The 19,307-nt window shown below is 38.4% G+C and overlaps 1 protein-coding gene across 1 annotated transcript in view; it reads left to right on the top strand.

Moving 5' to 3' along the window:
* Nucleotides 1–19,307, top strand: part of RGSL1 (regulator of G protein signaling like 1) — a gene marked incomplete at its 5' end in the record, with an annotated part of 127,417 nt that overhangs the window by 66,520 nt on the left and 41,590 nt on the right. The window contains 3 exons of the mRNA XM_026509180.4: nt 713–775; nt 1,184–1,406; nt 4,147–4,254. Of these exons, the coding sequence (XP_026364965.4) occupies nt 713–775; nt 1,184–1,406; nt 4,147–4,254 (394 nt within the window). The remainder of the gene's footprint in view (nt 1–712; nt 776–1,183; nt 1,407–4,146; nt 4,255–19,307) is intronic.

Raw genomic sequence — 19,307 nt, 5'->3', positions numbered from 1 at the left:
CTGGATTTCCTGGACTCTGCTCCCAAAGAACTTTGTTCACCCTTGTACTGTAGCATGTGGTATCCTGTGCTGTTCATCATACTAGAAGATGAGCTCCTTGGGAACAAGGTTTGTAGCATATTGATCTGTATATTCCCAGCCATTTGCATAGTACCTGGCAGATAGGAAGCCCTCAGAAACTATTTGTCAAATAAATGAATGAATAAAGGTGAGAGTACAGACGAATAAACCTAGCTAAGCACGAACTCTTAGGGTTTTTTTGTTGTTATTGTTGTATTCTGTTTGTTCTAATGTAATGAAATATTCTTCACAAGGAGGTAAGGTCTTCAAGTGGGAGATATTGAGAGAAGACACTTCAAAAAAGATCTTTGGTTTTCAGGACCATTTAGAGATGAAATGAGATTGTACTTTATTTGGAAAAGAACAAGGAAGTATGAAGATGCCAAGTAATTGTCTTTCAGTAAATTGTTATTTTCTTAGGTAAATATCACTTACCATTCTCTGAGATTCAGAGAGACTGCACAAGCTGCCATATTCAGAGAGACATAGGTTGCCTCCTGGTTGGTCATGGCTAATGTTTGCTGTTCCATTATATCTCCAAATTAGAGAATCCAGAATCTGCAGCCTGTTCTTCTCCCAAATGAACACTAGGACAAGAGATACAGCAAACTGAGCATCACCTTATAATGCTTATGTCCTGTTTGGGTTTCAGATGCTCAGCTCCTGTTATGATGAATTCCTGGATGAAGAGGACTACTGGTTTCTCATTTTTACAGTAGGAGGGACTTTGAGTTGGGGAGGAATCATGAGGTTTTGGGAAGAAAAAAGAGCAACTGCTCTCTTAGAAGCCTTATTTGTCGAAGTAAATGAAATTTTTATTTTTCCTAAAGACCACTGGGCATTGACATGGTCCCCAATATTCTAAACATAAGCCTCAAGGAAAAAGACTCAAGTGCAATAGCTGATTGTGAAGAAGTCACATTCATATGGAATTTCTCCCTTATAGAAATGGATTTGATTAGACGAGGGTGGGGGTTGGTGTGGAAAGGAGCAATGGTTCTTAACAAAATGAAAGCAATCAGCATAAGTTCATGTGACAAGGAGGCACAGCGGGACTAAGCTGTTAACAAAAATCTTGCTTCTTTTCTAGTTCCTATAGCAAATGCTCTTCCCCTTCTCTTAGACTCAAGCCAAGCTCACCAGCAGCAAATGGCATAAAAAAGGATCTATAAGTAAAGAAGAGCACATTCTTCTTTATAAGAGGTGTGAGGAATCCCTGGAGCTAAGCCAGGGTTTGGCTAACATGGAGAAAATGGATTCTATGCAGTGGCAAAAGATAGCTACTGAGGACCTGAGACAAGGCGGGTCTCTCCAGGTAGAACTAAAGTCTCCAGTGTTCCAAGCAGGTAAGGGCAATCACCATAATTTTTTGACCCTAACATATAGGCAACTGGGAAATATTAATATTTGACATTTAGTGATAATTTACTGCATGTCAGTACTGTGCAATGCAAAGATTACCTCATTTGATCTTCAGAACAGCCTATGAAGTAAGTACTGAATAACTGCAGCACAGAGAGGTTAAGTGAGCTTCCCAAGGTCACAAAGTAAGTGGCAGAGCCAGGATCTGACTGACTGGCCACTTAAGTTTGGCTAGACTCAAGCCCATCAAAGCATCACATTAGTTACAGAATAATTCATTTTTGTACATCAGATAACCATATTCCACCTTACTACACCTCCTCCAGAGTCAGGTCCAAAGCATTTCTGTGAATATATTTTTAATAGCTACTCCTCTCTCCCAGCATAACATAGCAGCTCACTTAGGCAGTGGAAAGGAGTGCTTAGGAGCGCAAGGCTCCGCTGTCCCTGAGGACTGGGTTATATCCTAGGTCTACTAATGACTATAAACTTGAACAATGTATTTAACCGCTCTGTAAGCTCCAGTTTTCTCATCTTTAAAATGGGGCTAATCATAATAGGTTTGTTGTTTGTTGTGAAGACGCTCCAAGTTCACCTATGAAAGCTATTACCACAATGTTTGGCAATAAAGTTCGATAATGTTTGGCATTAATATCCAAATTGAACAAACTGCTTTAATTATCTATGCTGAGGCAGTCAGAATACTGCAGTGTTTCTCAAACTTCAATCCACGATAAACACATTTGACTTCAGGGAACATGTACTTGTATATATGTGTGTGCATATATGTGGAAAAACATTTTCACAAAGCAATACTTACCCTTACTATATAAGATGATTTCCTCTAATATTCTCTATTCTATTTTATTCTATTTCATTTTGTAAAAGCTGGCAATGACAATTTTTCAACATATTATTGAGTCATGACCTGCACTTTTAAAAACACAGAAGAGGAATAAGCCAAAGTTTTGAAAATTCAGTTCCACTGCTCCCTTGCTCAGCCCGGGCGAGTTACTTCATCTCTTTGAGCTTCATTTCTTCAACTACGGCGTAGGGATAATGGCCCCAACTTGGTAGGATTGTTGAGGGGATTCGAGGCAATGCATTTACACAGCAAGCAGGTGCTCAATAAGTACTTGTTAGATTATACTAAAAAACATTCAACTTTTTTAAAACTTTGATGTACACTCCATATACAAAACGCTTGGCTCTCAGAGCCCTACTTGGGCATGAGTTATTTAAATTTAGCATGAACAAACCCTCTGTTTCATATCAGAGTTTCACCTTCTCTCTAAATCCTGAACAAGCCAGAACCTGTCCCAGAAATCAAGAGAAAAGTGGAAGGATAGCTGGTAAATTTCACTGCACACATACTTGGCAATAGGCATTGCTTTGTTGGCCTTGGAGTGCCAGCAATGGCCAGGTAGAGTGGGAACCACTCTCTATGAAGATGTTTCTTCCCTCCCCCAGCACATGTCATTACTTCCTCCACCGTTTTTTTTTTTTTGAAATGCAAGTCTGACCTGATAGGGGTCCTCCTGTATATTTGCCCAACCCAGGGCCCTGACTCCGAGGTGAACTGATGCCTCCACTCAGGATACACCATAAACTCACAGCGCATCAGAGATAGGATACTCTCAGCTTTCATATGGAGAAAATGAGTCTCTGAGAAGCGGAAAGACTGGGCCAAGGTTGCTTAGCAAAGGAGGGATTGGTCCAGGACTAGAAACCTGGATCTATTGCAGGAATGATCTACTACTCTTAAAACTTACAGCTAGATTCCCCTGGCTGAGAGATGATATAATGACAACACTGACATAAGGACAACTAACATTTGTGGGTTCCTACCAGCATTCATCCTAGACTCCCACCAGTATAATCTTCAGAAATTACTGGACTGCCTTGGGAGAGTTTCTGAAGAACTGTGTATAATTAGACTTACTTTAAGCCCCAGAACTCACAACATGATTGAGTGTTTTCACCTTGGTAGGGGGCAGGGTGCTGCTTATCTGCATCTATTGTCCAGTACATGACTAAAACTTCCCTTGATGCCTCAGCCTTCCTGACTCATCTTATTTTTGGATGCAAAAAGGTATTCCCTCTCAATTGATTATGTATAGCTAGAAATAATATATGGCTATTTCTAGAAAAAATAATTCACTCTCAAAAGACAATGATTTGCAACTATTAATGATATTCACATATATGAACTGTCAATTCTGAAAGTAATTCCCAAAGACAGAGCCAAGCAAGAGAGAAAGTTCCTAAAATGTCATTTGCCATGTATTATCCCTAAGTGTATCAGAATCTTTGAAGCAGTAGGAGAATGTTTGAAATACATTTGCAATTCCTTCCCACAACAGATGGCTGCTTTTGAAGGGGTCAATATTCATTTGGATAAATTACTTCTTGTATATGTGTTAACAATCAATACCTCTTTTGAAATCATATCTCAGTTACCCTAGTATCCCTCAGGCAGAAAATCTCCATGGGTCAGGTATCCCCAAGAAGGGCAGAATCCTCCCATTCTGGAGAGGAGGGAAGGCTATATTTCCTTGCTTTTAATTTGGCCTGAGGAACTTATATTCCTTGTGTGAACATTTTGTTAAAACATTATTGTCTTACTTAAATAACATTTTAAAGGTAACACCTTCAATAAAAGCGTATGAATCCTTGCACCAGAGTGCACAACCAGGCTCTATCCCTTTTTTCCCCACTTGATAGACATAGAGAAAATGTCCTTTGAGGAACTCTGCTATAAATTTCCAAAGGTGGCCATACAGAAGATTAGCGATGACTACAAAATATATTGTGAAAAAGCACCTAAAATAAGTAAGTGTTTACAACTCGGAGAGAGATTTGAGACAATCAGGTAAGAGAGTCTCCAACCACAAGAGGCACAAGCCGAGAGAGGATCCATGCTTCTTTTGAAATGAGGGGTGGTCAGGGGGGAATTACCATGTCTTTTTTTCTCCTACACAGCCACAGAAGGGCATCGTGAAACTGACAGGTAATTATAAATGAGTGAGGGAGGTGATGAAAATTGTTAATTCTTAGCTTCTCACCTAGTTATCATTCTGGGGTTGTATAATGCAGATATGTCTTCTACCAAGTTTCTCAGAGTTGGAGATGTGTGGAAGGAGGTTTGTTGGTGTGTGTTCTTAGTAATAACCCCTTTAAAGACCTGAGGAAAGCAGAATTGGCAGAGGTAGGTGCTGAACTGCAAGGCAGTTACAGTAGACCTCAGCAGATCCCACAGAAGAAGCTCTAAAGCTAGGATGGCCTTTCAGAGTTGTCCCTCACTGAGACAAAGGATTCTTTTATTTTTATTTATTTTATTTTATTTTCTATTTTATTTTATTTTCTATTTTATTTTATTTTATATTTTATTTATTTTATTTTATTTTACTTGTTTATTTTTTTATGTTCACATTGACTCATAAGGGATTTGGCTGCCTGTGGGGAGGTTATAACCTTGGGTCAGGCAGCACCCTTTGGCTGAGGCAATGCCCGGAGGGGGCCTCAACTCTGAGCTGTCTGTAGCCAACACCCCAAACAGCTGGGAATGAGTGCTTTGGTCCTAAAAGGAGGATGTGAGCTGTGCGTCAGCTGTGCACCACAAAGCTTTCTTGACTTTCTTTGTATGGAAATTTCACTCCATCTTGGAATTGCTACCCCAGGATTCTGGTTGGTTCCTTTTCCTAGGGAACTTAGCCTAGAAGGTCTGACTCACACTCCTATAGCTTCTCTGGAGACCACAACAAATACTCCTCTTCACCCTCCTTTGCTACCCATTCCAGAGTCCCTTTATTTTCAGCTAGTGTCTCTGCTGGTCTTGAGGGACTTAACGGGGAGGATGAGGGGCCTGAGCTCCCTGGTCATCATGACTTCTCAGGCTGTAGTTACTATGATGGACAATTTATCATCAAAATTGGGCAGCGGAATACCAAGAGTGCCAAATGAATTGTCTACTGCCCCTGCTGTGTTATTGATGACCCTGATGATAAGAGTGAATTACCCTGTCAGTACAGTAACTCCTTTCCTTGCCCGCTAGCCTCTTAGCCTAAGGAGTTTAAAGTGACTGACTGCCTACTCTGTCCCTAGTAGAAGCATTCCCCCTCTGGGAACCGGGATGTCTAGACCAGCACTCTCCAGTACGGGAGCCACTAGCATCATGTGGCCATTGAACACTTGAAATGTATCTGATACAAATAGGTTACACACAATACATATTATTAAAATTAATTTCATCCTTTTTTATTTTCTCTTTTTAATGTGACTACTAGAAAATCTAAAATTATACATATGATTCATGTTATATTTCTATTGGACAACACTGGTCAAGGCCCATGGAACCTAAAGTTGTAAGGATTAGAAATTTCCCTAAATAAATCATTGATGCTGATGTTAAATGGATCACTTCTACTTTTATATTGTCCCCATACCCATGTATTCTACTTACTGGAAACACAACACCTTATAATGGTCTTCAGTTTATCCTGGAGGATGATGTCCCATTTCCCAAGATCATAATCAAGCTGGTTTCACAGCTGCACCTTCAAGAAATGGCTCCATTTCTCTACCAGACCAGCAGCTCTCATAGTTGATAGAACTAGTGGAACCCATCATCATATATCCACTGCCAACCTCCTTGGCTGTAAGTATATTCCTTGGTCAGAGGAAAAGTTACATGGGATCTCATTCAGTGATCTTCTGAGCCCCTGACAGCAATGCTCACTGAGGCCTTGCAGGCAGGAATCCTTGTCAATTCCAGGCAAGATGAATTGATGCCCTTTCTAGAGTAGAAGTGATCCAATGTCATCAATTTGTCATCAAGTGGATGGTTGGTTTTCTATGAGAGTTATTGAAATGTGTGGCCTCAGCATTTGTCCCTGTCACTGACAAGTTGAACATTTGGCACCAGTGGTAACTAAATCAGCCTTGGTGAGTGTGGGGCCCATGCCATTGGGTGCATATACAACTTCCATCACTGCCATCTAGCTTCTCTGTTCATGAGTTCATTGTGCCAGCACTGAGGTGGATTATGACAGAGATTTGCGGACATCAACCATCCAAGTCATTCTGTCTACTTGGTTAGTTAGTGCCTCTTTCACAGTGGTTGTTTATTAGTGAGCTTTAAGATACAATACAAAAATTTTTGTTCTTCATGCTTACTCTCATAGATTCATCTACATGTGCCTTCCTTGCTCCCAGTATTCTTCTTTATTTATTTTTCAAAGATTTTATTTATTTATTTGACAGGCAGAGAGAGCACAAGCAGGGGGAGTGGCAAGCAGAAGGAGAGGGAGAAGCAGGCTCCCCGCAGAGCAGAGAGCCCAATGCTGGGCTTGATCCCAGGACCCCGGGATCATGACCTGAGCCAAAGGCAACTGAGCCACCCAGGCAGCCCCCCCCCTCCAGTATTCTTTTTAAAAAAGACTTTGTTTAGAGTAGTTTTTGGATTACAAAAAAATTAAGAGGGAGGTACAGAGATTTCCTGTATATCCCTTGCTCCAACACTTGCACAACCTCCCCCATCATCAACATCCCCCATCAGAGTGCTACATTTGTTACAATTGATGAACCTATATAAACACGTTATAATCACCCAAATCCATACTTTACCTTAGGATTTACTCTTGGTAGTGTACTTTCTATGAATTTGGACAAATGTATAATGACATGTATCCATCATTATCATATCATACAAAGTATTTTCACAGTCCTAAAAAACCTCTGTGCCCTTAAAGTCCTAATAAGCTCCACCTATTCATCCCTTCCCATACTGCCAACCCCTGGCAATCACTAATCTTTTCACTATCTCCATAGTTTTGCCTTTTCCAGAATATCATATAAGTTGAAACCATATAATATATAGACTCTCCAGGTTGTCTTCTTAACACGTCATAATAGACATTTAAGCTTCCTCCATGTCTAATTTTGTCTTGATAGCTTATTTCTTTTTAGCCCTAAATAGTATTTCATTGGTTTAATGTACCAGAGTTTGTTTATCCATTCACCTACTGAAGGACATCTTGGTTGCTTCCAAGTTTGGACAATTATGAATAAAGCTGCTATAAACAACCATGTGAAGGTTTGTGTGTGGTCATAAGTTTTTAACTCCTTTGGGTAAATACCAAGAAGCAGAATTGCTGGATCCCACGATAATAGCATGTTCAGTTTTATAAGAAAGTGTCAAACTGTCTTCCAAAGTGGTTGTACAGTTGCTTTCCCACCAGTAATGAAAGGGAATTTCTCTGGCTTTACATCCTCGTCATTTGGTGTTGTCAATTTTGCACATTTGGGCCATTCTAATAGGTGTGTAGTAGTATCTCATTGTTGCTATAATTTGCTTTTTCCTGATGATATATGATGTGAAGCTTCTTTTTAAATGCTATTTTTGGGGCACCTGGGTGGCACAGTTGGTTAGACATCCAACTCTTGGTTTTGGCTCAGGTTGTGATCTCTGGCTCATGGGATCAAACCCCAGGTTGGGCTATGCACTCAGTGCAGAATCTGCTTCAGATTCTCTCTCCCTTTGCCCCTCCTGCTTGTGCACTCTCTCTCTCTCAAATAAATAAACAAGTATTCTTAAAAATGCTATTTTCTATCTGTATACTCCTTTGCTGAAGTGTCTGTTACGGGTTTTGGTCTACTTTTTAGTCAGCTTATTTATTTTCTTATTGTTGAGCCTTAAGAGTTCTTTGCATATTTTGAAAAACAATTTTTTATCAGATAGGTCTTTTGCAACTATTTTCTCCCTTTCTCTAGTCTAATTGTCTTTCACAGAGCAAAGTGCTTATTTTGAATGAAGTACAGCTTATCAATTCTTTTTTTCATGGATTGTGCCTTTGCTATTGTACCTAAAAAGTCATTGCCAAATCCAAAATTATCTAATTCTTTCCTATATTATCTTTTAGGAGTCTAATTGTTTTACATTTTACATTTGGGTCTATGATCCTCTTGGAGTTATTTTTTGTGAGGGGTATAAGGTCTCTGTCCACATTGATTTTTTTTTTTTTTTTTTTTTTTTTTTTTGCATGTGGTTGTCAAATAGTTTCTGCACCATTTGTTGAAAAGACTATCTTTGGGGCACCTGGGTGGCTCAGTCAGTTAAGCATCTGCCTTCAGCTCACGTCATGATCCTGGGGTCCTGAGATCAAGCCCCACATCAGGCTCTCTGTTCAGTGGAGAGTCTGCTTCTCCCTCTCCCTCTGTGCTCTCTCTAATAAATAAATAAAAATCTTAAAAAAAAAAAGAAAGTAAGAAAGAAAGAAAAGAAAAGAAAGAAAAGAAACGAGAAGACTACCTTTGCAGCATTCTATTGTCTTTGCTCTTTTGTCAAATGTCAGCTGTCTGTATTAATGTGGGCCTATTTCTGGGCTCTCTGTTCTGTTCCATTGATCTATTTATCTGTTCTTTCACCAATACCACATTGTCTTGATTATTGTTGCTTTACAGTAAGTTGTTTCTTTGTGTTTTTTTTTTTTATAGTAAGTCCTGAAGTCAGTTAGTATTAGTCTTCTAACTGCTTTTCTCCTTCAATATTGTATTGGTGATTCCGGGTCTTTTGCCTACCCACAGAAACTTTAGGGTCAGTTTTCCAGCACAGGTGTAATTCATTTTATTGCACTTCATTTTATTATGCTTTGCAGAATTTGCATTTTTACATATTGAAAAATTATGGCAATGTGTTGAGCAAGTCTCTTGGTGACGTTTTTCCAATAGCATTTGCTCACTTTGTGTATCTGTGTCACATTTTGGTAATTCTTAAAATATTTCAAACATCTTTATTATTATTTTATTTGTTATGGTGATCTGTAATCAGTGATCTTTGATGTTATTATTTTAAGTGTTTGGGGATGCCACAAATCTCACCCACACAAAATAACAAACTTAGTTGATGAAATTTGTGTGTATTATAACTACTTCAATGACTGGCCATTCCCTCTCCTTGGACCTCCCTCTTCCCTGAGACACAACAATATTGAAATTAGGCCATTAATAACCCTACAATGGTCTCTAGGTGTTTGAGTGAAAGAAAGTGTTACACATCTCTCACTTTAAATCAAAAGTTGGAAATGATTAAGCTTAGTGAAGAAGGCATGTCAAAAGCTGAGATAGGGTGAAAGCTAGGCCTCTTGCACCAAACAGTTACCTAAGTTGTGAATGCAAAGGAAAAGTTCTTGATGGAAATTGAAAGCAACACCCCGGTGAATACATGAACGATAAGAAGGCAAAACAGCTTTGTTGCTGATATGGAAAGTTTTAATGGTCTGGGTAGAAGATCAAACCAGGCGTAGCCTTTCTTAAGCCAAAGCCTAATACAGAGCAAGGTCATAAGTCTCTTCAATTCTAAGAAGGCTGAGAGGGGTGAGGAAGCTGCAAAGAAAAGTTTGAAGCTAGCAGAGGTTGGTTCATGAGGTTTAAGAAAAGAAGTCATCTCCATAATGTAAAAGTGCAAGGTGAAGCAGCTAGTATTGATGTAGAAACTTCAGCAAGTTATCCAGGTGTAGCTAAGATAATTCTTGAAGATGGCTACACTAAACAACAGATTTTCTATGTAGACAAAACAGTCTCATATTGGAAAAAGATGCCATTTAGGATTTTTCATAGTTGGGTAGAAGTCAAGGCCTGCCTTCAAAGCTTCTACAAACAGGCTAACTCTCTCGTTAGGGTATAGTGCAGCTGGTGACTTTAAGTTGAAGCCAATGCTCATCTTCCTTTCTTACCTTTAAGTGTAGGGTCCTTAAGAATTATGCTAAGTCTACTTGCCTATGCCCCATAAATGGAACAACAAACCCTGCATGATAGTACATCTGTTTGTAACATGGTTTACCAGATATTTCAAGCCCACTGTTGAGACCTACTGCTCAGGAAAAGATTCCTTTCAAAATATTACTGCTCATTGACAATGTACCTGGTCACCCAATAGCTCTGATGGAGATGTACAACATTAATGCTATTTTTATGCCTGCTAACACAACATTCATTCTGCAGCGCATGGATCAAGGAGTAATTTTGATTTTCAAGTCTTATAATTTAAGGAATACATTTCTTAAGGCTACAGCTGCCATACATAGTGAGTCCTCTAATGGATTCGGGCAAAAGTAGTTGAAAACCTTCAGGAAAGGATTCACCATTCTGGATGTCATTAAGAACATTCATGGTTTGGGGCACTTGGGTGGCTCAGATGTTTAAGCGTCTGCCTTCGGCTCAGGTCAAGATCTCTGGGTCCTAGGATGGAGCCCCAAGTTGGGCTCCCTGCTCAGTGGGGAATCTGCTTCTCCCTCTCCCTCTGCTTCTCCCACTCACACTCTCTCTCTGTCTCTCAAAGGAATAAATTTTAAAAATCTTAAAAAAAAAAAACCAAAAACATTCATGGTTCATGGGAAGAGATCCAAATATCAACGTTAACAGGAGTTTAGTAGAAGTTGACTCCAGCTTCCATGGATGACTTTGAAATGTTCAAGACTTCAGTGGAGGAAATAACTGCATATGTGGTAGAAATAGCAAGAAAACTAGAACTAGAAAGGGCACCTGAAGATGGGACTGAATTGCTGCAATCTCATGATAAAACTTGAGTGGATAAAGAGTTGTTTCTTATGAATGAGCAAAGAAAGTGGTTTCTTGAGATGGAAACTACTTCTGGCAAAGATGCCATGAAGATTGTTGAAATGACAACAAAGGATTTAGAATATTACATAAATTTAGTTGATAAAGCAGTGGCAGGGTTTGAGAGGATTAACTCCGATTTTAAAAGAAGTTCTGTAGGCAAAATGCTACCAAACAGCATTGGATGAGACAGAGAAATTGTTTGTGAAAGGAAGAGTCAATTGATGTGCCAAACTTCATTGTCTTATTTTAAGAAATTTCCACAGTCACCCTAACCTTCAGCAACCACCACCTTGATCAGTCAGCAGCCATCAACATCAAGGCAAGACCCTGTACCAGGGTCACAACTCACTGAAAGATTTTATGATGGTTAACATTTTTTATCAATAAAGGGTTTCTTAGTAAACTAAATAGACTACATTATAGTGTAAACATAACTATTATATGCATTAGGAAACCAAAAAAAATAATTTCATTTGTTTTATTGTGATACATACTTTATCGTGGCAGTCTGGAACTGCACCCAAAATATCTCTAAGGTATGCCTGTATCCACAAGTAAGTAGCTGGAATTTTGATTGTAACTGCATGAGTCAAGTTGGGAATAACTGACATCTTGATGATACTGAGTCTTCTTTTCCACAAACAGGGAAAACCTCCCCATTAATTTTGTTCTTCTTTGAATTAGTTCAATAAAGGTTTATAATTCCTCATATAGGTTTTGTACATATTTTGTTATATGTATGCCTAAATGAAACAAAATTATTTCAGTGTGGTTGTGCTAACATAAATGGCATTGTGTTTTTAATTTCAAATTCCATTTGTTCTTTGCTAGTATATATGAAGGTGATTGACACCTGCATATTAACCTTGTATTGTGCAACTTTACTATAATTGCTTATTAGCTCCAGAAGATTTCTTATCAATTCTTTTGGATTTCTACATAGATAGTCATACATATACAAACAACAAAGGTTTTTTTTTTTTTTTAAGATTTTATTTATTTAACAGAGAGAGACAGCCAGCGAGAGAGGGAACACAAGCAGGGGGAGTGGGAGAGGAAGAAGCAGGCTCCTAGCAGAGAAGCCTGATGTGGGGCTCGATCCCAGAACGCCGGGATCACGCCCTGAGCAGACGCCTAACAACTGCGCCACCCAGGCGCCCCAACAACAAAAGTTTTAATTCTTCTTTTCCACTCCATGTAAATTTTATTTCCTTTTCTTATCTTATTGCATTTGCTAGACCTTTCAGCACAATGTTGAAAAGGAGTGGTAAAAAGACTTACTTGTCTTATACATGATGTTAGTTTAAAAGCTTTAAGTTTCTCACCATTAATTATGGTGTTAACTGTAAGGTTTTTTTATATGATATTCTATATTACACTGAAGAAATGCCTCTGTATTTTTAGTTTACTGAGAGTTTTTATCATGAATGCGTGTTGGATTTTGTCAAATGCTATTCAGCATCTATTGATGTGATCATGTGATATTTCTCTCTTAGCCAGTTGATGTGATGGATTATATTGGTATTTGAATGTTGAACCAGGCTTGCTTACATGTTGAACCAGGATTGCTTAAAATCCTGTTTGGTCATGGTATATAATGCTTTTTATACATTGTTGGATTAGCTTTGTGAATATTTTGTTAGGGTTTTTGCAGCTGTGTCCATGACAGATACTGGTTTGTGTTTTTCTTTTCTTCTGATGTCTTTGATTTTGGTATTGGGGTGATGCTGGTCTCATAGACTGAGTTAGGAAGTATGTCTTCTGCTTCTATCCTCTGAAAGAGGTTGTAGAGAATCAGAATGATTTCTTTCTTAAATGTTTGGTGGACTTCACCAGCAAACACATCTGGGCCTGGTGATTTCTGTAATGATGCCCCCCATTTCATTTCTGATAATAGTAATTTATGTCCTCTCTCTGTTTTTTTTGTTTTGTTTTGTTTTTTTTTAGTTAGCCTAGCTGGAGGATTATTGATATTATTGATCTTTTTTTAAAAAACAGCTTTTGATTTCATAGATTTTTATCTATTGATTTCCTGCTTTCAATTTCATTGATTTCTACTCCGATTCTTATTATTTCTTTTCATCTACCAACTTTGGATTTTATCTGCTCTTCTTTTTCTAGTTTCCTAAGTTGAAAACTTAGATGATTTAGATCTTTCTTCTTTTCCAATATATGCATTCAATGCTAAAAATTTCCCTCTAAGCACTGCTTTCCCAGCATTCCCACAAATTTTGATGTTATGTTTTTATTTTCATTTAGTTTAAAATACTTTTTAATTTTTCTTGAGATTTCTGCTTTGTCCTATGTGTTGTTAGAAGTATATTGTTTAGGGGTGCCTGGGTGGCGCAGTCGTTAAGCGTCTGCCTTCGGCTCAGGGAGTGATCCCTGCGTTCTGGGATCGAGCCCCACATCAGGCTCCTTTGCTAGGAGCCTGCTTCTTCCTCTCCCACTCCCTCTGCTTTGTTCCCTCTCTCACTGGCTGTCTCTCTCTGTCAAATATATAAATAAAATCTTTTTTAAAAAAGTATATTGTTTAATTTCCATGTATTTTGAGATTTTCTAATTATCCTCTGTTATTGGTTTCTGTTTAATTGCATTATGGTCTGAAAGTAGATATGGTATAATTTCTATTAAATTTGTTAAGATGTGTCTTATGGCCCAGAAAATGATCTATTTTGGTGAATGTTAATGTGAGCTTGAGCAGAATATGTATTCTGCTGCTGTTGGATTTGGTCTATAGATGCTAATTATATCCAGTTGATTGATGGTGGTGTTGAGTTCAACATGTCCTTACTGATTTTCTGCCTTCTGGATCTGTCTGTTTCTGATAGAGTGGTGTTGAAGTCTCTATATATGATCGTGGATTTATGTAATTCTTGCAGTTCTACCAGTTTTGCTCATGTAGCTTAATGCTCTGTCGTTAGGTGCATACGCATTAAGGATTGTTATGTCTTCTTAGAGAACTGACGCCTTTATCATTATGTAATGCCCTTCTTTATCCTTGATAACATTCTTTTCTTTGAAGTCTGCTCTGTCTGAAATTAATATAGCTACTACTGCTTTCTTTTAATTAATATTAGCATTGTATATTTTTTCTATCCCATTTACTTGCAATCTATATATGTTTTCACATTTTAAGTGTGTTTCTTATAGATAACATAGAGTTGGGTCTTGTTTTTTGATCCACTCTGACAATCTGTTTTTTACTGAATACATTTAGACCATTAACATTCAAAGTGATTATTGATATAGTTGGTTTAATATGTATCATATTTGTTACTGTTTTCTATTTGTTGCCCTTGTTCTTTGTTCTTATTTTTGTCTTCCACTCTCTCTGCCTTTTATGGTTGTTGTTTTTTTTTAAGATTTTATTTATTTATTTGACAGAGAAACAGCGAGAGAGGGAACACAAGCAAGGGGAGTGTGAGAGGGAGAAGCAGGCTTCCCGCCAAGCAGGGAGCCCAATGCAGGGCTCGATGGATCCAAGGACCCTGGGATCACGCCCTGAGCCAAAGGCAGAGGCTTAATGGCTGAGCCACCCAGGTGCCCCTGCCTTTTATGGTTTTAATCTGAGCATTTTATATTCCACTTTCTCTTCCTTCTTAGAATATTGGTTATATCTTTTTTTAAACTTTTTTTTAGTAGTTGCCCTAGAGTTTGCAAAATACATTCACAACTAATCCAAGTACACTTTTAAGTAACTATATAACACTCACAGGTATTTTGCATACTTTATAATAACAGAATAATTTAATTCCTTCCTCCCATCCATTATATCATTGAATGCATTGTCACTATCATTTGAATACATTGTCACTATCATTTGAATACAATGTTACTATCATTTGAATATGTTGTTACTATTTTTTATTTTGAACAAACTGTTACCCGCTAGATCAACAAAGAAGAAGAAACATGAGTTTTAACTTTCCTTACTCATTCCCTTTTTGATGCTCTCCTTTTCTTTTTGTAGGTCCAAGTTTCTGACCACATTATGTTACTTCTCTCAAGCAAATTTCTTTTAACATTTCTTACAAAGCTGGTCCATATTTTGTTTGTTTATTTGTTTTAGAAAGCATTTATTTCTCCTTCACTTTTGAAGAATAATTTTGCAAGATAGAGAATTCTAGGTTGGTGAGAGTTTTTTTTCTGTCAACACTTCAAATATTTACTCCATTCTCTTCTTGCTTGTATGGTTTGTGAGAAGTCAGATGTAATTCTTATGCCTGTTCCACTCTAGGTAAGATGTTTTCCTCCCTGGCCTCTTTCAGGACTTTTTTGTTATCTTTGAATTTTTGTGGTTTTAAAATGATTTGCCTAGATGTAGTTTTTTCCAGCATTTTTTCTGCTTGATGTTCTCTGAGCTTCCTGGATCTGTGGATTGGTATTCAACATTAACTTGTGGGCAATCATCAGTCATTATTGTTTCAAATATTTCTTCTGTTTATCTTTTTTCATTCTAGTATCCACATTATACATATATTACACCTTCTGAGTAGTTCTTACACAGTTCTTAGATGTTTTGTTTTGGTTTGGTTTTGGTTTTTCTCAGTCTCTTTGTGTTCTTTGCTTTTAAGTTTTAAAGGTTTCTGTTGAGGCATCTTCAAGCATAGAGATCTTCGCTCAGCTGTTTCTATTCTATTAATGAGGCCATCATAGGCACTCTTAATTTCTGTCAGCGATTTTGATCTTTAGCGTTTCTCCTTGGTTCTTTATTGGAATTTCCATCTCTCTGCTAACTTTGCCTATTTGTTCATGAATGTTGTCTACTTTACCCATTAGAGCCCATCTCATAGTTGTTTTAAATTCCTAGTCTGATAATCCCCAAATCCCTACCATGTTTGGTTCTTATGTTTGCTCTTCTCTAAATTATGGGACTTTTTCCTTTTGGTATGCCTCATATTTTTTTCTAATAGCAGGACATGATGTACCAGGTAAAAGGAACTGCTGTAAATGGGCCTTTAGTAATGTGGTGGTAAGATGTGGGGGGAGGGCCAGCATTCTATAGTCATAGGTCTCAAGTCTTTCCGTAAGCCTATGCCTCTGGACTGTGAACTTAAAAAGAGCCAGGAAATTAACACTGATACTTTACTACCATTTAATTTTCAGGTTATGTTCAAGTTTCACCAAATGTCTCTTTATTAGGTGGAACAGTTCCTCAAATATTCTGACTTTTATATCCTTGACACTTTTAAAAATTGCAAGGTTACTTTTATAGATGTCTCTCAATGTATTTTTCTGATGTTTTCTCATGTTTAAACTTGGATTATACATTCAGGTTATTCAGAAATATCATTGCAGTCCTTTTCAATGCAGTAGGTGGTACATAATTTTGCTTTGTTCCATTACGGGCAATATTTCCTTTGATCACTTAATTATATGGTGCCTGCCAGGATTTTCCACTGTAAATTAATTTTTCCCTTTTGTAATTAATAAACATTATGTGTGTGGAGGAGAGAGGGTACTTTGAAATTATGTAAATATCCCATTCTTTACCACACTTATAACTCATTCATTTAGATATACAAATGACAGATGATAGATAGATAGAGATTCAGTATTTACTGATATTATTTTAATGGGTTTTAATCTATTACTATAGTTACTTACTTTGATGTTCAAATTGTCTCCTATTTGGTCAGTGTCATTCCATTCAAAGCTGGCTTCTGTCTCCTCTTGACACATCTCTTGAGCATTATCTTGCTTGCTTGTATGAGATAGCTGTTCCAAGCTCATCTTGTACTCTTCCTACTCTAGCCCTAGAATCAGCCATTTCTCTAAAGAGTGTGGTTCCTTCTCTTAAAGAATGATATTTAGAAGTCAAAGTCCAGGAATTAGGTTATTTCATTGCTATTGAGATTACTGCAACCAGGTCTTCTCAATGGACAGAACTAGAGAACATATATGTTTGTTCGTATGTGTATATGCATACACCGACACATTTATAGCTATGTTTTTCCATATTTATATAAAGAAAACCATGAGATCCCACCTATATCTCCAATTTAATCCAATACAACTGAGTTCATTCTAGTTTTCTGCTTTTCCATATTTTTACATCTGTTCTCTGACAATGAGAAAATTTACTCCCTTTCCCTAAATGTGTTTAGTTATTTGATTAATTCTTTCTATGTAACAAACACCTTGTCTACATTGCCACCACCTTCCTCTTGCTGATGCCCTCTTCCCCTTACCTGGGCTCAACACCTTACACCAGGCCCTTTCCATGCATGGTATCCTCCTCATCTTGCTTGAATTCCAACACCATTTATAAGATGCTTCTTCTTGGGGAGACACTCCTCACTCTGTTTTCACGACCTGTGCCAGGATGCCGCTACATGTAGCCATTCCTTCTTGCCACTGGGGCTCTGACTTCCCACACCTGGACATCCCCCCTTCCATGGAGAAGTCGTCCTTATTTTTCTCAGGCACTGATGCTCCATACCAGGCTGCACCCATTTCTTGTGTAGACTCTCTCCTCATCTTGCTTGGACTCTGTCACCCGACACCAGGTGACCCCTTAATGTAGACGTCCTCAACCTGCTCAGGTTCTGATACCCTATGCTAGGCCACACCTAATGAGAATATCTTCCTCATTCTTTTTTTTTTTTTTTTAAGATTTTTTTTTTTTATTGGGGGGGGAGAGAGTGAGGGATGGGGAGGGGCAGAGAACAGGATGGAACTGAGCAGGGAACAGACACCTGGCTTGATCCCATGACCCCAAGATCACAACCCATGCCAAAATCAAGAGTCAGACACTCAACCAACTGAGACACCCAGGGGCCCTTATCTTTCTCATTCTGTTCAAGTTTCCACACTTCATGCTGGTCTGCTCCTTTGTGTCCTAATGTGGGTGCCCTTCTCACCCCAGTTGAACTCCATATGCTGGGCCTCCCTTTGTGTAGATGTTCTCCTCATCCTGCTTGAGTTCTGAATTCTCCAGTCCAAGTTGCCCTTCATGTGGATAGTCTCCTCACCCAGCTTGGGCTTCAGCACCCAGTGTAGGGCAGTACTTCTGTGGGGAAGGCCCCCTTACCCTACCTGGAATCTGTGGCTCTTTCTCCCTTTTTGTGCTTACACCTATCTTGTTCTGCCCTTAGTAATGATTTTATGACTTAATTATTTAGGATATGAAGCCATCTTTTCAGTTTTTTAAGGGTGGCATTAGTCTCTGACATTATCCCCAGAATGTGATATTGTTTTTATCATCTTGAGTAGGGGCATAGAAAGAGTTTTAGAGACTTCCACTTGATGTTTCCCACCGTGATAGCTCTTACTCCTTAGACCAAGGAAATAATGTGGAGATCCTGCCAACTACCAAGTAATTCCATTCCAGTATACATTTATGGATTGGAGAAATGACTACTGAATGGCTTTGTTAGTTCAGTGGACCCACTGTGCCCACTGTGAGCCCACCAAGACTCCATTTATTAACTCATAAGTGCCTTCTCTAGTGGGGTTGATGATGACATTCTGGGGATCCAGCTGGTGTTAACTAGAACCCTGTGTTCAATAGTCCTTGAAATGACTGGGTATTTCCCTTTCAGTTACTGGAATAAATGCCCAAAGGTCCCATTGGAGAGGGACCATGAGTATCATTAGAATTTACTTTCCATAATGTAGGGTCTTCCTTCATGGAGACCTTTCTTCAGTCAGTGCATTCCAGGCCTGAAAATTGACTCAGGTTTAGAAACTGAGCAAGGGATTGTGACTTTCATTGGTGCAAGTGCCCTCAGTCATTTATCCTTGGTGTCTGTTGGTTGTATATATTAAACAGTAATTTTTTTGGCTACCTGTCTATTTAACCGGTAGGAACACCATGTTCTATTAACCATACCCACAGCTTTCTGAGGGTCAGGTCCTCCTAGCTTCCACCCTATTATTCTATTACCACTTTATTGTTCATTATAATAGTAACATCTCCCTTACTTCTGGCAATAAAGTGCCTACACCTCACCTTTATGATTTTGGGATTTGATTTCCATTGCTATCAGAGACCTCAATTTAGTAAGAGTTAGCCCTGACCTACAGAGAAAAGTGTGTTGGAAAACCCAGAGTTGGTGTGTTAAGAATATGCAGACTATGACTTGCTGAGTAAGAAGGCACAAGCCACCCCCACAGGGTTGGCAGGTAATTCCCTTGGCATCTGAGCTCCCACTTTTGGGAAGAGAAAACCTAGGGCCATTTTAATTGAAAGTACAATTTCAATACACTCACACAAAAGAAGTAAAGTCACAAAATTTATTACTTTCAAGTCCCAAAATGGG

This window comes from Ursus arctos, unplaced genomic scaffold, assembly GCF_023065955.2.
Source record: "Ursus arctos isolate Adak ecotype North America unplaced genomic scaffold, UrsArc2.0 scaffold_2, whole genome shotgun sequence".
Classification (NCBI taxonomy): Eukaryota; Metazoa; Chordata; class Mammalia; order Carnivora; family Ursidae; genus Ursus; species Ursus arctos.
The sequence above is the reverse complement of the archived record's forward strand: the minus strand, read 5'-3'. Positions and strand labels throughout refer to the sequence as shown.